General features: G+C 42.3%; 1 protein-coding gene across 1 annotated transcript; it reads right to left on the reverse strand.

Annotated features, from left to right (window-relative positions):
* Positions 1 to 4151: 4151 nt before the first annotated feature.
* LOC116943882 (tyrosine-protein kinase Srms-like) lies at positions 4152 to 9499 on the reverse strand. The gene is made up of 4 exons (XM_076060010.1): positions 9262 to 9499; positions 8136 to 8289; positions 6340 to 6471; positions 4152 to 5828 (listed from the first exon to the last, which is right to left on the reverse strand). The coding sequence occupies exons 1-4, from the start codon at positions 9394 to 9396 to the stop codon at positions 5653 to 5655; spliced, it is 597 nt and encodes a 198-aa protein (XP_075916125.1). The 5' UTR covers positions 9397 to 9499; the 3' UTR covers positions 4152 to 5652.
* Positions 9500 to 20552: the final 11053 nt, after the last annotated feature.

The raw sequence follows: 20552 nt of genomic DNA on the forward strand, positions 1-20552 counted from the left end.
AATACAGTTGATTATCACGTAATGTATAGTTTGGGTTGGATTTCTGCATTCATACGACTGTGTCTTGTCTTTCATTTCCATTTATACTGGTGTAGTGTTCGATTTCACTCGGACAACTTCTGTCTTTCTTCGAACACCGCTTTATTTACAACTCTCAGCATGTCCTCCACATTCCACAGTATCCTGGTCGCCACAGCTCGCTCGCCGTGCTTCACTCGACTCGCTCGCCGCCTTTGTCTCTCCACTCCCCCACGATTACTTCACTTACTCCGCCGCTAACTTCTTCGTCTCTGTTCACCGCTATCACCGTCACTATGCTCACTCCACTGCTAAGTGCTTCATCTCTGTTCAACGCTATCACCGTCACTACGCTCTCTCCACTGCTGGCTATTCTCTTCTTCAGCTCCGCTATCGCTACGCTCTCTCCACTGCTGGCTATTCTCTTCTTCGCACACAGCGTCTTCGCACACAGCGTCTTCGCACACAGCGACTTCACCCTTCAACTCTTAACTCCAACTCCTCAACTTCAACAACCTTCTCCAAGCTCTCCAAGCTCCAACTCTCCCTCTCCAATTGCCGACCCCCCAATTTATCCCCGCTCTCATTACGCCCCCAATTAATTAGTCCGCGTCCCAACGGCACTCTGCGTGACCGTACACCTGTTTCTCCTCCAGACCTTTAGGCGCCGCTCTAGCCTTGGCAACAGCTCAAATCACAGCCGTCCACGGCTCTCCCAGCTTAATTGCCCTAACATAACCTGCACTGTATTCGCCTTCACTACAGGCTGACCCAAGAAAACCCGTACTGTTTGTGTGATCATGTAATCACGCCACCTCCACCACGCACCTTCCTACTCCACTACACGGGTAGGAACCTCCTGGTTACACCAGCCCACAAGGGATTATTCTTTCCATCCGTCGTGCATCCAAAAATGGGAGGGGTGGGGCTGGGTGGAGAGGGGAGGGTGGGGAGGGGCTGGGTGGAGAGTGGAGGGTGGGGAGGGGCTGGGTGGGGAGGGGCTGGGTGGGGAGGGTGGGGCTGGGTGGTTTAGGGGCTGGTCACCCCGTGGTGCCCTTATAAAACTCAACGTTTAACCTACTCACTCCGGCTTGTGCCCGCCCTCACAGCCGTGCATATTTGCGGAATACACCACGCCGCCGTTGACCCTGGCCATTGACCGAGCAGACCAACGTTCCTACCAGCTCCCTCCGCAGGAATGTGTTGAAGGAGATGTGTGCATCTGCCTGTTGATGCGATTCTGGTGCGATTGATGGTTATGCCACCAGGTGTCTTAGAGGAATGTCAAAGCCAGGATGTGCGATGATTGGGTTGCGAATTAGGTGTTCATTTTAGAGGTTCTCATTCCACTGTTCACCACCGTTCTGCCAGATCTGGATGAGAAACCTTTCTTAATAAATGAAATGAAACTTTCTTATGCGATACTGCATCAGCAGTGTTGCACAAGGAAAAAAAAATCACATTTTGCAGTAACATGGTCCGAAGACGAAAATATGTATAATAAGAAATGTTTTAAAAGACAAAGGCCCTCCAAAGCAGTGAGTAATAGTTGGATACTGAACGATTCACCATGCATCCATAGTAAATTAAATATTTTATGCGGTGTTAAATTGGCATATTCCAATTTGCCATATTGCAATTTAAGACCCCTCATCTGGAAATGTTCTTAAAAGTAAACGTCTTCATGTTCTCCCCGTGGTTGCGTATGTTTTTCTCCAGGTCCTCCGGTTTCTTCCCTCCACGTAAAAAAAAACGCGCGGAGAGAGTATTTGACCACGATAAAGTCCCACGTGGTAAGCCAATTCTTTCAGCTGTAATTTGTGACCGATTGCTTTTGAAAAATAGCTATATAGCTCAGTGTGCCTTGCCTGATGAAATGAAAAAAAATTGTTTAGTCTAATAGCTTAAATCATGGGACCTCCTTTGCCAGTACCAAACTATGAGAATAGGTTTTTTCCTCTTTTTTTCTGGCAACAAAACAGCTGTGTTGAGATGTTAAAACACCAAACTGAAACCTTTTACAAGGAATCATGTCACTGCATTAACCACAATACTTGTGGTCAGAATGCAAACATAAACATTCTCTGATGATATATGCATCGTCCTTGAAACTGATGGTCCACACCAGAGACAGCTTTCTTTGGAGCCGTTTGGCGTCCTCTGGTCTAACATCGTTTTGAGACAAGACTCAAAAGAAAGCTGTCTCTGGTGTGGACCAATCAGTTTCAAAACAATGCATATATGATCAGAGTGTGTTTTTTTGTTTGCATTCTGACCACAAGCATTGTGGTTAATGCAGTGACATGATTCCTTGTAAAAGGTTTCAGTTTGGTGTTTTAACGTCTCAACACAGCTGTTTCGTTGCCAGAAAAAAGGGGAAAACCTCTTCTCATATTGAATAGCTTCATTTATTCTGCAGTACAGTATTCCCTTTTTATTCACGAAATTGCTATTCACGATTTTGGGTATCCGAGAATCGCATCTGGAACTCTACGTCACTCCACTAAGGAGAGAGAGAAGGAAAGTGATGAGATTAAGTGTTTGGAGAGAATTTAAGTGATGAGATTAAGTGATTGGAGAGAATTTAAGTGATGAGATTAAGTGATTGGAGAGCATTTAAGTGATGAGATTAAGTGATTGGAGATAATTTAAGTGATGAGATTAAGTGTTTGGAGAGAATTTAAGTGATGAGATTAAGTGAGTGGAGATCATTTAAGTGATGAGATTAAGTGATTGGAGAGAATTTAAGTAATGAGATTAAGTGATTGGAGATCATTTAAGTGATGAGATTAAGTGATTGGAGAGAATTTAAGTGATGAGATTAAGTGATTGGAGAGAATTTAAGTGATGAGATTAAGTGATTGGAGAGAATTTAAGTGATGAGATTAGGTGTTTGGAGAGAATTTAAGTGATGATATTAAGTGATTGGAGATCATTTAAGTGATGAGATTAAGTGATTGGAGAGAATTTAAGTGATGAGATTAAGTGATTGGAGATCATTTAAGTGATGAGATTAAGTGATTGGAGAGAATTTAAGTGATGAGATTAAGTGATTGGAGAGAATTTAAGTGATGAGATTAAGTGATTGGAGAGAATTTAAGTGATGGGATTAAGTGATTGGAGAAAATTTAAGTGATGAGATTAAGTGATTGGAGAGAATTTAAGTGATGAGATTAAGTGATTGGAGAGAATTTAAGTGATGAGAATAAGTGATTGGAGAGAATTTAAGTGATGAGATTAAGTGTTTGGAGATAATTTAATGCGAGAAAGTGATGAGTGGTGAGATAAAATTAAGACATGAAGTGATGAGATAAGGAGATGAGAGGTGCATAATTTTCACGTATGAAACAGCTTATTTATGCATTTACTTAAGGAAATTATTTCAAGATATGGGTTTCCGTAGCCCAAAATCATTATGCGGGAAAGTAACTATTCACGCGCATCTCCGGAACGTATCCATCGCAACTAACGGGGGAGTGTTTTAGCACATCAGTTCAGATTCGACTTGTTGAGTATAAGGCATGCACTTTACAATTGCTCTGTCAAAAGGATACATCCTTTACAACAATGTGGGATTCATTCTTTTAAAAAAAAACCTTGATAGACCCTCGGGCTCAGTGTCACCAGGAGACACACATTGTTAATCGTACGTATGTTGAACTTCTTTCACACCGTACATAGCCAACCGCGCTAATCGGAGGTGCGGGAGAAGGGCAACAAACTAAAAACAAAATGCACTTATCAAAGGAAGAGTTTTGATTTAAAGCTTTCGTGACTGCAGTGATTCATATTCTTGGTTCTTTCGGTAAAGTCACGTTGAAGGGAAACAACAAAATAATAAAATATATATAAAACAATAAAATTCTCACTACGTTTCGACGGCCGCAGAAGCAGCATCTGAAAGTGCGTGATTCGGTGACCGCATTTGTTTGATGGCGAGCCACAAGCCGCTGCTGCGAGGTTGACCGGAGTTTGCGCGATAGTTTATGCTCCATGACGAGATCAGAAAGGCATTGTGGGTCATTTTCGGCGAGCAATTTGCAACGAGCGCGAAATTATTATTCCGTGAAAAAAAAAGTCACCCTTGCACTTTGGGATGCAGCATCGAATAATGATACAGACTCAACTCGAAATGGGAGGGAGCATTCATTAATATACGAGCCAATTCCCAAGACGAATGGAATAACACGCAGAGGTGAATAAAGAACAGGGCGTCTCATTTCACAAGGCAACATATCTCTTGAAGCACACTATTAAAGTCACTCACACATCGGGCTTAACACGAACTTTCAACTCTCGAATCATTCCTCACTTTACGAACAACTATACAACTATGAGTTCGGAGCAGACTATGGATCAACGCCGAATATATATATTCCAACGTCATCCACTTTGTAGCTAATCGGGATGCAAGTTGCATAATATAACTAAATATATAGTTTAGTTATATTAACATTAAAGATAATTAATGCGATGTCCGACAGCTAATTCGTTAATGTCTACACAAAGGACTAGTGTGGACACTGCAGCTGCAGTACGACTTATTTGTTGTGCATTATAATCAACGTGAATCTGTCCCTCTCAATTCCTTTTTCAATTATGATTCGTGAAGCTTGCGAGCAAGGATGCCAGTCTGGGAAGGGTTACACAGCTCAAAATTCGAAGAGGAGGAGCACTCCACAATCACCCGACTTAAGTAACGTGATGAAATCTAAATTATCCACGGAGAATGCCCCCTCCTTCTGCAGTAGAATGCACCTGCATCAGTAACGGTGTTTTGAAAACGCACCACTTATTCTATCCCTTGTTAACCATGTATGCCACCTTAACGTATCTGCTATCTCAACATGCATGCTCAGAGAAATCACCTAAACTCGCTCCTGTACAAAAATAAAGCAGTCAAGCGATTTGGATATTGACCTCTGATGACAAATGCAAGAAGAGGACTTGAGACCCTGATTTAATCATAAGCGGCTGAAACCCGGAATGAAACCCAACATCTATTAAAAACTATATTTTTTAATTTTGATCAGGTAGGGCCCACTGAGCTATAAAGCTCTTTTTTTTCCCCCAGAAGTAACCTGGCCACATTTGACGGTTCAACGAAGTGGCTTATTGCGTGGAAATTCATAGCAGGTAAGTAGTTTAACACATAGGCTTTCGCGACCAATATTATTCATAATAAAAGTTTTTGGGTTAGATCGCGTTATTTATAAATGTGTCGTAACCCTCCACCACCCGACACGGCCAATCAGCAAAAAAAAGTGTCACGTTGACAAAAGACAAATATTTCGCTACTTTAGCCCACCGGTGTGTTGAAGAGTGAATCCACAACATTTACAGTTTGAGTACGACGTTTCGCTGGTAATTCCATCCAGCATCATCAGGCAATTCGCCAGAATGGTAAAGCCCTCGCTTGCTCTCGGTCTTGAAGCAGGTAAGTACTCTAAACGCGTGGTTTTAAATGCGGAGGGAAAAACCGGAGGACCCAGAGAAAAATTAACGCGAGTGCGGGGAGCGAGAGAGAACATGCAAACTTCAAATATACGGCCATCAGGGTCGGGATTAAACACACGACATCCTCTGTACCAGGCTTGGATTACAGTGAAAAAGGTGTCAACCCGAAAGTGGAGCTTAGGCTCGGATGAGTGAGCTCAGGGAGGTGTACATCTCGCCAAAGTCGGGACGCGTCAGTGGGTCCTCATGCCAGCAGGAGGACATGACGCGGTGCACGGCATCAGGGCAGACGCTTGGACGGGGTAGGCGGGTTCCCTGCTTCAGCAGCTCAACCACCTCCCTGTGCGTCTTCCCTACAGGGGTGGTGGGGTCGGGGGGGGGCGGGGGGGGCGGGGGGGGCAGGAGATCCGGTGGGGGGGTAAACAATGGAGGACACGGAGCAGACGCCGTCACAGTTTTATACCCGTCAGATAGCACGGTTATTAAAAAAAAAGATCGCGGTCAAGAGGTGGGCACCATACACAGTCAACCGTGCTCATCGGAGGTCTGGGGGCAGGACAACAACACCGCACGGTTAGCCAAACAAACAGTTAGGCAAGTAGCGAAATCGATTTGTACGCTCGTGATATATTCATTACGTATACGTCAATAATTATGCACGTTATACGCTAATCGTACCTTCAACATGACGGAGTAAGCAACAGAGTAGAGATGAGGCGTAAAAAAACAAAAACGTGAAACGGCAAATGATGCGATGAAATTTTCAGATGACGTAATTAATTGCAGCAGTAAATCATTCTTCTAAAACGCGGCGATTATTCAAATGACTGTGGGGTGCCGTGAATTGGCGCGGGCCATTTGAACCTTTGTAAGGGAGGGTGCCGTCCGTGTAAATCTCGAAGAGCAGCACCCCGAAAGACCAGGAGTCACACTTGGACGTCCAGACTTTGGTAGTGAACGCCTCGACGGCACACCAGCGTGCGGGCAGCATATCTCCTGCACACCCACAGGTAAGGCAGTGCAGCGTGTAGATTTGCAATCCAACCGCATAGATCTTTGGATGATATCCCTCCTCGTACACCGACTCTGGCAACCAAATGAGGGTACGCGCCTGAGAGGGCCTCTACCGTGTGGAGATGGAGCGATGGAACAGCTTTTGCGCAAGTTCTAGGCGGATTATATTATTCTATAGTTTTTCACCGACTTGCTATTCCGCGATTTTTGGCTACCCACGAATCGCATCTGGAACTCTACACGATTATATCGAGAGAGAGAAAGAAAGTGGTGAAATAAAGTGATGAGAGATAATGTGATGAGAGATAAAGTGATGAGAGATAAAGTGATGAGAGATCAAGTGATGAGAGATAAAGCGATAAGAGATAAAGTGATGAGAGATAAAGTGATGAGAGATAAAGTGATGAGAGATAAAGTGATGAGAGATAAAGCGATGAGAGATAAAGTGATGAGAGATAATGTGATGAGAGATAAAGTGATAAGAGATAAAGTGATGAGAGAGAATGTGATGCAACATCATAATTTAAAGTGAGTTCATTTTGAAAGTATTATTAACACTTTAATAATATATTTATATTTTATCTTGATTTGAAGCTTTCGTGACTACAGAAATCCATCCTCTTTGGTTCTTTCGGTAAAGTCACGTAGATATAAAATAAAATTGATCACGACGTTTCAGGCACAACACAAGCGTCCATCATCAGGTGGGAAAGTCGTGATTTATAAGAACCAAAGAGTAAAATTCTTATTTACTTTACGTTTTTAATGTTATTGTGTTCTTTAGATAATGTTCATGTGTTTAATAGCTTATTTATGTTTTTATTGCTATTCGCGGGCATCTGTGGAACGTATCCCCTCGCGAAAAACAAGGGGATACTGTTCATCGCGGATTTGAGAGAGGGTAGTGATGGCTTGGGCAGGTCTTCACCCAGCAGTGGATTGACCATGGCTGATGATGATGAATGGAAAGTAACTACAGGAATTAACTGAAGAACCGTATCGATTGACTGATGCTTCGTTACATGCTAAGTTCTTGCACACAGAGACCAATGATGATGATCGTGGTGGCGATGTTTGAGACGATGCCAGTGATCCTGCTTGCTACTGCTGCTGATGATGATGACGCTGGTGATTCATAATAGGTGTAAAGACGCATATATTAGTCAATTACTATCGATTATTTCATCTAAAGATTAACACATCGCACTTGTAAAAAGCTATATTTTTCCAAACTTGATTTGGAGCTTTCCTGACTGCAGGAATTACTCGTTGGTTGTTTCTGTGTATATTTTTCCAATTCGTTTGTTGTATGAAATCGTGCCACGTGACCCCTGCAGCCAATAGAAGCCGCTACGTCCCCCACAGTTTTGACAATCCTTGAATCAAATTGCGACCGTGAATAACAAAAGACTCATTCACCTTTAATGCAGCTGCTGCTGATGGTGACGATGATGATGGCGCCGGTGGTTTTTGTGAAGATACAAATGATCGTGCCGCTGATGCTGATTGTAGTGCCGGTAACGGTGGGAATTTTGGTAATAATGGCAACGCGACAACCGATCATCAATCTCCTGGTCTACAGAGCAACGACACAATGCTGCTACCGATGATGATGATGATGACGATCACAAGGACTGAGTCGTCACCTTCACTGATTTGATACACCTCGCCCGCGAGCTTGCGGACGAGCTGGAATCCCGCGATCTTGCAGCCGAAGCCGTCGTCGAGAAGAATGTTGGCCGCACGAAGATCAAGGTGCACGCAGCCCTCTTCCTCCAGGAAGCGCATCCCCTCGGCCACCTCGAAGGGCATAAAAAAAATATCACTTCACCAACTACCACCGCCGCCACCAAATCACCGTGAACACGCTCGATCTCGTCAGCAGAGCTGAGCCTGGTTAACGCCCAGTGGTTGGGATTCTCCTGGGAACACGAGGCGTTGAAGGGCTGGGATACGAGGTGGTGAGGATACGGCAGCGAGGCATCAGATTGGTAATTGTAGATTCACTTCCAGACAAGACATTGCCTGCAAAAAGACTGTGCGAGATTAGTCCGCTCCAATGTGATATCAGAGTTTCTCTTCTCCTTCGTACAGTTGATTCACAACCATGTCCCTCTAGTGCTTGCCGAAGCTGCATGGAATTCCGGGTGCTGAAGAATAGATTGAGGTCGCACTCATGGCACACCAAGTGCTTGCCACAAATGAACCGCAACACCTCGCTGATCTCATCAAGGAGCATAAACCATCACGCAAAGCTCCGGTCATCCTCGCAGCGGCTTTTGGCGAACCATCAAGCAAAGACGGTCACTGCATTGCGTGCATTCAGATGCTTTTCTGCGGCCACCTGGACGACTCTTTCTTCCGATGTTAGGAAGCCATTGGAGCTATGCACTTTTAAATCTAGATGGAAAACTGATTTTATTAGAACTGCTTTTTGTGTTTAGTTCGTTGTCCTTCCCCCGCACCTCCAATTAGCACGGTTGGCTATGTACGGTGCGAAATAAGTTCAACATACATACATACATGCGCACATTTCTTCTTACGTATCATCTGATAAAACCCCTCTGGGTTATTTGAGGAGGGCTTCCCAACGTCTATCACGTTGGGGACGTGCACCAATGCCAGTGTATCCCGTCATGGGAATATGGAATTTCCACCAATGGCTTGGGACCACCGACTATGGATGTGAGTGTCGTCTCGTGCTGCGTGGGCCATCGCACCTGTCCTGCCACTACGTCCACTCGGCCGTAACAAACAAAAAACGAAGGGTACCTCGGCAGCCATTTTGAGGTAGTAACGGTCACGGTTGGAGGAAGATTTCTTCTCGAGGAAGGCCAGAAGATTTCCTGTTGCATGTAGGGAGATGAGTACACAGGGAGATGAGTACACAGGGAGATTGAGGGACATGGGCGCACAGAGACATCAATACAGTACGGAGAAAAATGAAAGTCACAGAGAAATGAACACGTGTATATATGAAGACAGAAATGCTTTTTGTGTTTTCGTTTGTTGTCCTTCCCCGGCACCTCCGACTAGCACAGTTGGCTAGGTACAATGCGCAAGAAGATCGGCATACATACGGGAGAGCAGGTTACAGAGCCAGGCAGTGAAGAACCCTGTGGGTCTGGGCAGCAGTGTGCATATTATCCCGGGATTCGTCAGAAGGAAGTTGAGATGTGGTGTGTTAGCAAGGTGGGTTCTTGATACACTATGCAAACCGATTGTAAAGAGTAGAGTGCTGAACTTTTAATGTCAGTTACTATACATGCCAAGAGATCTTGAAGAGAACGATGATGGCCATGGTTGGCGACGTACGGTGTGGAAGAAGTTCAATATAAATACATTCATAGGCACAATAAAAGCATCTGCCACGTTAATATTGGTGCAACATCCCATGACATCATAGTATAGGCAACTTAGCAGGTTCAGTATGATACAGGGTAAGAGAGTGTTGTGGGTGTAATTGGGAATAGGAGGTTGCGATGGGTGGGAAATTGTCTGCAGGACTGAGGAGGGCAGGCAAGGGAGATAGGCATTGGAGTGGTATTCATAATTCAGCGAGCAAGAGGAAGACCAGATGTTGATGATGAGACTCTTATGAGTAGTCTTGAAAACACGTTATTGACCTTGCACCAAGGAAAATACAAAATATACTCGGGGCTCTACGACACGTATCAGGGCTCTATGACACATTCGAGCGCTATTGAGTCATGGCATCGCCAAGACGGTGGCGTGTGGTATAGTATCAACAATGATCAACTATTACAACTCGCTACCCTAACATTAACAAGCTGCAGCCTGTACAAAAGTTATTTGGCATGTATCGTTAAGAAAACTGCAACTTTCAAACTTGTCAGTAACAGTGCTTGATGGCATGCGTTGGCTTCCGGTTGCTGAAGAAATACATTGCGAGGTCGCATTCATTATACACAAAGTGCTTACCCCACAAATGAACGGCAATATCTTGCTGATTTCGTCAAACCATCACAAAAACTCCGGTCATCCTCGTAGCGACTTTTGGCTGGCCATCGAACAAAGACGGCTACTGCATCGTGCACTTTCAGATGAGCTTCTGCGGCCGTCTGGAACACTCTTCTCTCCGATATTAGTGATGCCACTGAAGCTGTGCACATTTAATTCTAGTATGCAAACTCGTTTTAGAACAGACGTTTGTGTTAGTTTGTTGTCCTTCCTCCGCACTTACGATTGGCACGGATGGCTACGTACAATGCGAAGGAATACTCTTTGGTTCTTTCGATAAATTCACGTAGGTAGAAAAATAAGGATAAATCACGATGTTTCGGGGGGCAAACGCAAGCACTCATCTTCAGGTGGGAAATGAAGGGATGCCGTCATCAAATCTAGAATTCTAAAGAAGTTCAACATACATACATATATAAAAGCAATATGGTATGAAGTAAATATAATTAAAATATGGGAATACGTTATTGCTGAGTGGTTTTACAGGGTACCGGAGTGGGCCACTATTGGCCACTAAGTATGTTTCGTTTGAATGTCCGCTCCATCTGAAAAGCCACCTGTGGGCCGGGGGGGCAGTGATAGGTGAGAGACAGGGAGACCCTCGGTACTCTAACCACACCCTCACTATGTTCCCTCCGATACTAGGCTTTGAATTTGGAGGCTGGTGTTAGGAGTTAGGCCTCGCCCACCTGCTCGTTCTTGAGGGACGCTTGGTTTTGGATCTGCTCTCAAGCTGCTTCAGGTGGCCACCGTCAAGTGCATTGGGCCGTTTGTTCATCTCGTTGAAGAGGGAACATTTATTAAGAAAATAAATGATTGGTGTCGATTGGTGGTGGTTCTCGTGGGACGCCGATGCTCATCGGACTCATCCAGTACGGATAAATGTTGTGATTTTGACTGCGTCGATGTATGTCCATTACAACATGGGTGCGTGTTGTTTGTCATTGACCTTTCTGTTTATATTTGTGTGCGTGTGTAATGGGTCTGTGTGTCATGAGCCTCAATGTGTGTGCACGCGTGTATATTCGTTTGCGTTTCTCCTGTGCTGGATACGTGGATGTGTGCATAATGGACCCAAGTGTATGTATGTGTATTTTGTAACGTTGTATTTTTGTGTGGATTTGTATAAAGAGATCCATGTATGGTGTAGATGTGTGTAATTGGCCACGTGTGTCTTCGATCAGACCGACTCCACCACCAGAAACCGACAGCTGGGCGTCCTCCCTGAACACCCGGCATAAGTACATACATTCCTCAAGACAGTCTGGTCCCTTCACCTGATGAAGGTCACTTGTGTTGTGGCCGAAACGTCGTGAATTTTTATTTTTGTTGTTTTATACTTTTACGTGACTTTACCGAATAGAACCAAAGAGTACCAAATGCAAGCTTTGGCAAGACAGGAAAATAACAAAACTGTCCCAGAACACACTAAGACAACCCAATTGAATTGCACATTAAATTTTAACTATCGATACATGGCTGAGGATTACTAATCATCTGCTGCAGGATATTTTTTGAAGGAAGATTGACAATGTTAAGGGAATGAAACACATATTCTTGGTTCTTTCAGTAAAGTCACGTAGAAGGGAAATAATAAAAATAAAACATAATATAATAAAATTCTCATTAAGTTTCGGCCACAAGGCAAGCAGCCGTCCTCAGGTGAAGGAACCGAACTGTCGGAAAGACAGCGTCCTAATGAACACTGTTAAGCTTGGCAGCCTATTTTAAGCTGGGTGGGAGCAGGAGAGAGCCTTAACAAAGGAGTTTACATATCAACAGAGGAATTTAGCATATTGATGACATGCAGATGTGGGGTTAGTCACTCCTTGTGGAATGTCTAGGCAGTGGGGGGGGGGTCTCAAACTCATTATGCTAGTGTATTATGTAGGATTAGCAGTAATAAAGGGAGATACATTTTAATAATAAAGAATTGCAACAGCCCAATCCACCGCGTATCAAGCTAGTGCATTATGTGGAAAATAAAAAAGGGGAGTTTCTAAAGAACTACACATACCCTACTACCATACAATAAACCGATGTGAAAAAAAACTAAATATAAACTACATCAATATAATCAGTGTACTCAATATACTCTCCAATTAGCTGAGCTGTTAACATTAAGTAACTGGGAATACACTACACTATATAATGACTACCATATAGTAAACTAATAAAAAGAACTAAAATATAAACTACATCAATATAATCAATAAACTCAATATACTTTCCAATAAGCTGAGCTAATAACAATAAGTCATTATACATTACACTTCTATGTCGAAAAAAGCGTCGGGTTTTTTAACGTTAGCACCACGGAAAGCGGCGAGCTTTGTTAAGATGGACGAGTCTATCTATGCTCGGAATGGAGGAGGGGGGAGATAGAGAGAAACAACCACAACTTTCCAATAAGCTGAGCTATTCACATTAAGTAACTGGATATACACTACACTATATAACGACTACCATATATATATAAAAAAAAACTAAAATATAAACTACATCAATATAATCAATATACTCTACAATAAGCTGAGTTTGCATATCAGCAGAGGACTTTAGCATATTGACGTTAAGAAACGTAAAATTGTAATGTATAATAATTTATTGTTAGTAGTAGGGTAGTTGCAGTTTATATTAAAGTTTTTTTTATCGGTTCACTATATGGTAGTCATTATATAGTGTAGTGTATACCCAGTTACTTAATGTGAATAGCTCAGCTTATTGGAAAGTTGTGCTTGTTTCTCTCTATCTCCCCCCTCCTCCGTTCCGAGCATAGATGGACTCGTCCATCTTAACAAAGCTCGCCGCTTTCCGTGGTGATAACGTTAAAAAAAACCGACACTTTTTTCGACATAGAATTGTAATGTATAATAACTTTTGTTCGTAGCTCAGCTTTATGGAGAGTATATTAACATAGATGGACTCGTCCATCTGAATAACTGCCAAATCGCTCTCCGTGGTGCTAACGTTAAAAAAACGCCATTTTTTTCAAATTTTCTTGCTGTGGTTTTCACACCTGATGATGATTGCTTGTGTTACAGACGAAACGTGATAATTGTATTGTTTTATATTTGTATTATTTTATGGTTTCCCTTCTACGTGGTGACTTTACCAAAAAAAAACAAGAATATGAATTCCTGCAGTCACGAAAGCTTTAAATCAAAATTTATTGATGTAGTTTATATTTTAGTTATTCTTTTTTATCAGTTTACTCTATGGTAGGCATTAGTCATTATATAGTGTAGCGTATACCCAGTTACTTAATGTTAACAGATCAGCTTATTGGAGAGTATATTGAGTATATTGAATATATTGATGTAGTTTATATTTTTTTTCACATCGGTTTATTGTATGGGAGTAGGGTATGTGTAGTTCTTTAGAAACTCCCCGTTTAATTTTCCACATAATGCACGAGCTTTATACGCGGTGGTTTGGGCTGTTGCAATTCTTTATTATTAAAATCTCTCTCTTTATTACTGCTAATCCTACATAATCCACTAGCATAATATGACTTTGAGACCCCCCACCGCCTACACATTCCACAAGGAGTGACTAACCCCATATCGGCATTTGCCATCAATATGCTAAATTCCTCTGTTGATATGTAAACTCCTTTGTCAAGGTGCTCTGCTCCTTCCACCCAGCTTAAAATACGCTGCCAAGCTTAGCAGTGTTCATTAGGACGCTGTCTTTCCGACAGCTCTGTTTCTTCACCTGAGGACGGCTGCTTGCGTTGTGGCCGAAACGTCGTGATAATTGTATTATATGTTGTATTTTTATTATTTTATTATTTCCCTTCTACGTGACTTTACCGAAAGAACCAAGAATATGAATCCCTGCAGTCACGAAAGCTTTAAATCGTAATGAAACACGTTCGTTCCAAAATGTGTATTCCTATCATATATAGCATGTGCCCGCATATGTGTTATGTGCACGTGGAAGTACATAATTTATATACACTACATCATGTACATAATATTAAATGATACTATATACACATACTATTATGTTTGATCTCAATCTATGGGACTCACAAGGTAAGTGATTTTGATTTAAAGCTTTCGTGACTGCAGTTATTCAGATTCTTAGTTTTTTCGGTAAAGTCACGTTGAAGAGAAACAACAAAATAATAAAAAAATATATAAAACAATAAAATTGTTTATTTTTTGTAATTTTTATTGTTGTATATATATTTTATTATTTTGTTGTTTCTCTTCAACGTGACTTTACCGAAAAAACTAAGAATAAGGTAAGTGATGTTGATTTTGAAGATGGTACAATGCTGTTTGTCTTGAAAGTGTTGATTGTAGTGGTGATGGTGGTGACGGTTATAGCAGTGATAGTGACGGTAAAAACATAGATGATTGCAGTGGAATGATAATAATAGTGGTCGTGTTAGTAGAGGTAGTGACTATGCACGCAATATATTACATGTAATACACATGCACATTAATCATATTTAATACACTCAAAAACAATTGCAGGTGCACGTACAACAATGTAATTACAGTATACATACGATGGTGGTGTGTGTGGGGGGGTATAGGCATATTAAAATAATTTAGCACGTATTTATCCGTGTGTTTATTTTAATACGTGTAATATACACACGCATCATCATAATATGTAACCGCATTTGTATTATATACACATGCAAGCACGTATAATAGACAGATCATATAGATATCATACACGTGTACATTCATTGTACTGTTATCTAGCGATCTAATGGGTGGATTAAGATTTACTTAAACCAAGGTGGGAACCCACGAGTCCCCATGTGAATGGACACGAGGCATTCAGTGACATCTCAAGAAGCCGATGATTATTACCAGAAGGCCACGTGACTCCACGAGAGAGGAAACGGATGCCGTGACGTCACGTCTGACGTCATTAGTCTGGCGCGTCATTCTTCGTTGAACTTTGGCGGAGGGAGCACGCGGCTCGCGCTCCAGCGCCCCCTAGGTCTTGGCTCTGTCCCATCGTTTTTTCTGGGAGTTTCTCGACGAGGGATTTATCCAAGGTAAGCGATGACGTTGTTTGTCTTGATACTGTTGATTGTAGTGGTGATGGTGGTGTTGAAACGGCTCTATGCCGAGTGTTGTAAGTGGCGGTAATGTGAATATGGTAATTATGAGTGTGGTGTTCGTGGTGGAGGTGACGGTTGAATTATTTGTGGAGGTGGTGATGGCGATATTCGTGATTGTGTTAGCGATGGCAATGGAACTTGTGGTGTTGTTAGAATTGTTAGATGCTGTTGGTGATGGTGATTACAGTGATAGTGTTGGTTGTAACATAGATGATCGTGTAGGAAATGATGGACAGGTCAACGGCAGTGGCGATACTGCTGATGATAGTCGTGATGACAGTAGTGCTGTTTACTAATGGCAATGGAGATCATAGCGATGACAGTGATAGTAATCGTGGTAGTACAGGTAGTGACTATATATGCACAAAATACATTATATGTAATACACATGCACATTAATCATACTTAATACACTCAAAAATATTTCAGGTGAACGTACTACAATGTAATTTCAGTATACATATGATTGTGGTGTGGGGGGGTGAATGTATAGGCATATTAATATAATTTAACACATGTATGCATCATTGTGTTTATTTTAATACGTGTAATAGACACACACGCATCATCATAATATGTACTCGCATTTATATTATATACACATGCAAGCACGTATAATAGGCACAACTACATCATATAGATATCACACACGCGTACATTCATTGTACTGCGATGTAATTATCAAATGGGTGGATTAAGATTCACTTAAACCCGCGAGACCTCCGCGTCCCGAGGCCAGAAGCCCACGTGACTACTCTCCACGCTGATAAAAAAAACCGGATGCCGTGACGTTGTCACTGACGTCACTAGCCTGGCGGCGCCATTCTTCGCTTGACAACGTGGAGGCAGCACGCGGCTCGCGGTACAGCGCCCCCCCAAGAAACTTGCTCTGCCACTTGTGACTGTTGAGAGGCGCTGTCCCATCGACTGTGTGTGTGCGGGAGTTTCTCGACGAGGGATTTATCCAAGGTAAGTGATGATGATGATGTTGAAGATGGTACAATTCTGTTTGTCTTGATCCGTATTGATCGCAATGTTGATGGTGGTGTGGAAGCTGTTCTATAATCGTGTCGAGTGTTGTAAGTGATGGTAATGTGAAGTTAATTATGAGTGTTGTTGTTGGTGGCAGAGGTGATGGTTTAATTGCTTTTGGAGGTTGTGATAGTGATAACGCTTGTGATGGTGGTAGTGTTGGTGGTGACAGTGATGAAATACAGGAGATCCTTGAATATTGCGGGGGTTATGGTCTTGAAAAGTGCCCTGAAAGCCAAAACCGCGATATTAAATAACGAAGCCTGACCTAAATAATAGCGTTTGGGGCTGTCCATAAATGACGTCACACACCTAGGGGGGGGGGGGGGGTCAGACATTTGTGACGATGTGTGAAGGGGGGGGGTTTGAGAAATGTGACGTCACATCAAAATGCGTAACTTTAAATAAATATAGACAGCACGTTCTATTCTTAGCTCTTTCGGTAAAGTCACGTTGAAGGGAAACAATAAAATAATAAAATATATATAAAATTCTCACGACGTTTCGACCATAACGCAAACGGTCATCATCAGATGTGAAAAACCAACGGCAAGAAACATTTGAAGGAAGTGATGGTTTGCATTTATTTATTTTTAAAACGGTGTTTGTATTTATTTATGAAAACCGATAGCACCACGGGCAGTGATTTGGCAGTTTATTTAGGACGAGTCCATCTATGTTCTGAAAAGAGGAGGGGGGAGACGAAAAATTAATGTATGCTGTCTGAAAGCCACTGTAAGCGTGAACAATCAACTAAGACCTGAAATGGCTTATCAAATCCTTCCAATGATTGCTAAGCCAGAATCCATCTTCTCGTTTGAAATTGTCTCTGTGCTTGTATATGTGGATAGCCTCATAAATGTCTCCTACAACATCAGAATGCAGCGTCACATTAAATACGCACTACAGTGACAATAGTTTAAAGCGATTTGAAGCATGTTTTATTTTGGGGGGGGGCAGAGCTTTGTGACGTTATATTTGGGGGGGGGCCTGACTTTTTGTGACGGCGTGTGACGATGGGGGGGGGGGGTCAAAAGTCGTCCAAAATCGCGTGACGTCATTTATGGACGGCTCCTAGGTACACGGCAATCAAAATAGACATCACACAAAAAAAGAAGTACTGTACTATATGCCAAGTAAAAACAAAAATAATTTTAAACAAACATGTAAAACCCCTATAACCCAAACATCCATAGACAATAAATAATAGTATAAATACTGAAAACTGGACCTACGAATGTTGATGATCCAAACTGGGTGATTGTGTTTGTCATTGAGTGGGAACTCGTAGTGCAACGATTTGTGTACCACACTACAAACCCGGCCCCCCGAGTTCGATTCCTACTCACGACAAACACCATTGACGATTATCTGAACCGGTCATGGCCCTCCCCTAGGTCGATTCAACCTTAAATTAGTACCTGGTGCAATGTATGAACGTCCCCAAGAGAGAGACCAAGGCGTATCTCTGGAACTTTTGTGCCAGTATGAAAATGATGTAATAAAAAAAAGCTTTATCTTCTCTGGCTAAGATGTTAAAATACAAAATATAATTATATTGCAAGGCATCAAGTCTGCATTAACCACACACGCTTGTACAAAAACATGCAAGCAAGTATGCTCTGATAATTTCTGCATTGTCTTTGAAACCAAGGCCGTAGCCATGGAGTCAACATTGGGGGGGACCAAATCTTCTAGGGGGTCTAGGGCCCCCCCCCCCCCCCAGAAAAAAATCTAAATTTGAAAACAAATTTTCTGCCATTTCCTGCCTAAAATATTAAAAAATTCACTAACACGTGGGATGGATTTTGATTTGTACAATAATGTCTAAGAGTGTATTATTGTATTGCTCTGTTTTTTCAAATTTTTACCATTTCTTGTTTCATTGTATGTAATGACAGAGATTAGGGATTTATAAAGTACAACCATAACCACAATCATATAAACATACATCTATGACAAGTTCCCATATTGCGGCCAAGGTTTAGCAAATTTTTATTTACAAAGCATAAAAAATATTATATTCTTGGTTCTTTCGGTAAAGTCACGTTCAAGGGAAACAAACTAATAAAATATATCATCAGGTGTGATGATGACTGCTTGTGTTGCAGTCGAAACGTCGTGATAATTGTATTGTTTTATATATACTTTATTATTTTATTATTTCCCTTCAACGGGACTTTACCGAAAGAACCAATAATATGAATCACTGCAGTCACGAAAGCTTTAAATGAAAAAAATAAAAAATATATATTGTTTGTAGCAATATATTGGGGGGGGGGGACATTTTGAACATATTTGAATATTGGGGGGGAATGTGTGTCCCCCCCCCAATATATATTATAATTACGGCCTTGTTTGAAACTGTTTGGCCTACAACCAGCGAGAGCCTTCTTTATGGCCTTGTCTCACAAGTGTCACACCAGAGAACACCAAAAAGGCGAACAGTACAAAGCCAATGCAAGTATCAAAGTTTCGATTTAAAGCTTTCGTGACTGCAGGGATTCATATTCTTGGTTCTTTCTGTAAAGTCACCACCAGGTAGAGGGTAAATAATAAAGTAAGAATAAAAAAAGTATTTAAAAAACATAAGATTGTATTATGTTTTGATTTAAAGCTTTCGTGACTACAGTAATTCATATTCTTAGCTCTTTCGGTAAAGTCACGTTTCGACCATAACACAAACGGTCGTCATCAGGTGTGTCGGTTTGCATTAATTGTATTATGTAGTATTTTCATTATTTTATTATTTCCCTTCTACGTGACTTTACCAAAAGAACCAAGAATAATTTTCAAAGTATCAATAGCTTGGGTTCAGCAGTTATATCAATGGGACAAAGGAGGGCGGGCGTGGTGCTGACCATCCAACCCCTCACGTGGCGTGCTGCCCTTAATAGATGCTCGCAAATGCCACTTACTATAACAGTCTGTTAAGGGGCCGTCCATAAATGACGTCACGCACCTAGAGGGGGCGGGGGGGGGTCAGACATCTGTGACGATGTGTGACGAAGGGGGGTGGAAGGGGTCAGACATTTGTGACGATGGGGGGTGGTGGGTGGTTGAGAAATGTGACGTCACATCAAAATGCGCAACTTTAAATAAATATAGACAACACGTTCTACTTAATTAATTAGACTTTTTTAAATAAACGTTTTCTCCTACAACATCAGAGTGCAGCGCCACATTCAATACGCACTACAATGACAATAGTTTAAAGCGATTTGAAGCACGTTTTTTTTGGGGGGGGGCAGAGCTTTGTGACGTCATATTTGAGGGGGGGGGGTCTGACTTTGCGTGACGAAGTTGGGGGGAGCGGTCAAAAATCGTCCAAAATCGCGTGACGTCATTAATGGACGGCCCCTAAAGGCTCCATTGGGGTCTTTGTCTATGTCCGCGAGATGATTGCACTTCAAAGGTTAAGGTGCCATTGACTGTCTGGTGTCCCTCGCCCGCTCCACACCATGGTATCAGCCAACTGTACTGACTCGTACAGTATACCCGCAAAAGGCAAAAACTCACTCCCGCGATAGCTAAATTGGTATACTAAGACGTTACACGGTCGATAGCGTCGAAACCGCAAACGATGAACCCAACGACATTCAAGGGTCTTCTGCATGTCTATGAATCCGTGTTTGTATCTCTCTGTCCATGTATCTGCGTGTTTTTGGGTGTGTTTACATATACATGGGGAGTTGGTTTAGTGCAGCGCCTTGACACGCTGAGCAATAACAACCCAGCGACGCGAGTTCAATTTCTGCCCACGGCCACCACTAATGACGACGTGCACAAACACCGACACGGTGGCTAGGAGATGTTCACAACCTCGCTTGGTGTATAGGAGGTTGGTGAGTTTGATCCCAACCCGGACGCATGTCTCCGATTATTTTTTGCCTCCACATTTAGAAACGTGCGTTTCGAGAATTTGGCTGCCGTAAATTTGCACGTGATGCGCTACTTC

Source organism: Petromyzon marinus, chromosome 1 (assembly GCF_048934315.1).
Source record: "Petromyzon marinus isolate PM22_M1 ecotype Great Lakes invasive population chromosome 1, UKy_Petmar_22M1.pri1.0, whole genome shotgun sequence".
NCBI classification, from domain to species: domain Eukaryota; kingdom Metazoa; phylum Chordata; class Hyperoartia; order Petromyzontiformes; family Petromyzontidae; genus Petromyzon; species Petromyzon marinus.

What these genes read in the sequence shown, in the direction of transcription:
- LOC116943882 (XM_076060010.1), bottom strand. Translation starts at nt 9,396, where the DNA reads ATGTCCCTCAATCTCCCTGTGTACTCATCTCCCTGTGTACTCATCTCC. An exon ending in ACCTCAAAATGGCTGCCGAG is followed by an intron (nt 8,290 to 9,261) that starts GTACCCTTCGTT and finishes ATGCCCTTCGAG; the next exon opens with GTGGCCGAGGGGATGCGCTT. An exon ending in CGGCACCCTCCCTTACAAAG is followed by an intron (nt 5,829 to 6,339) that starts GTTCAAATGGCC and finishes CCACCCCTGTAG; the next exon opens with GGAAGACGCACAGGGAGGTG.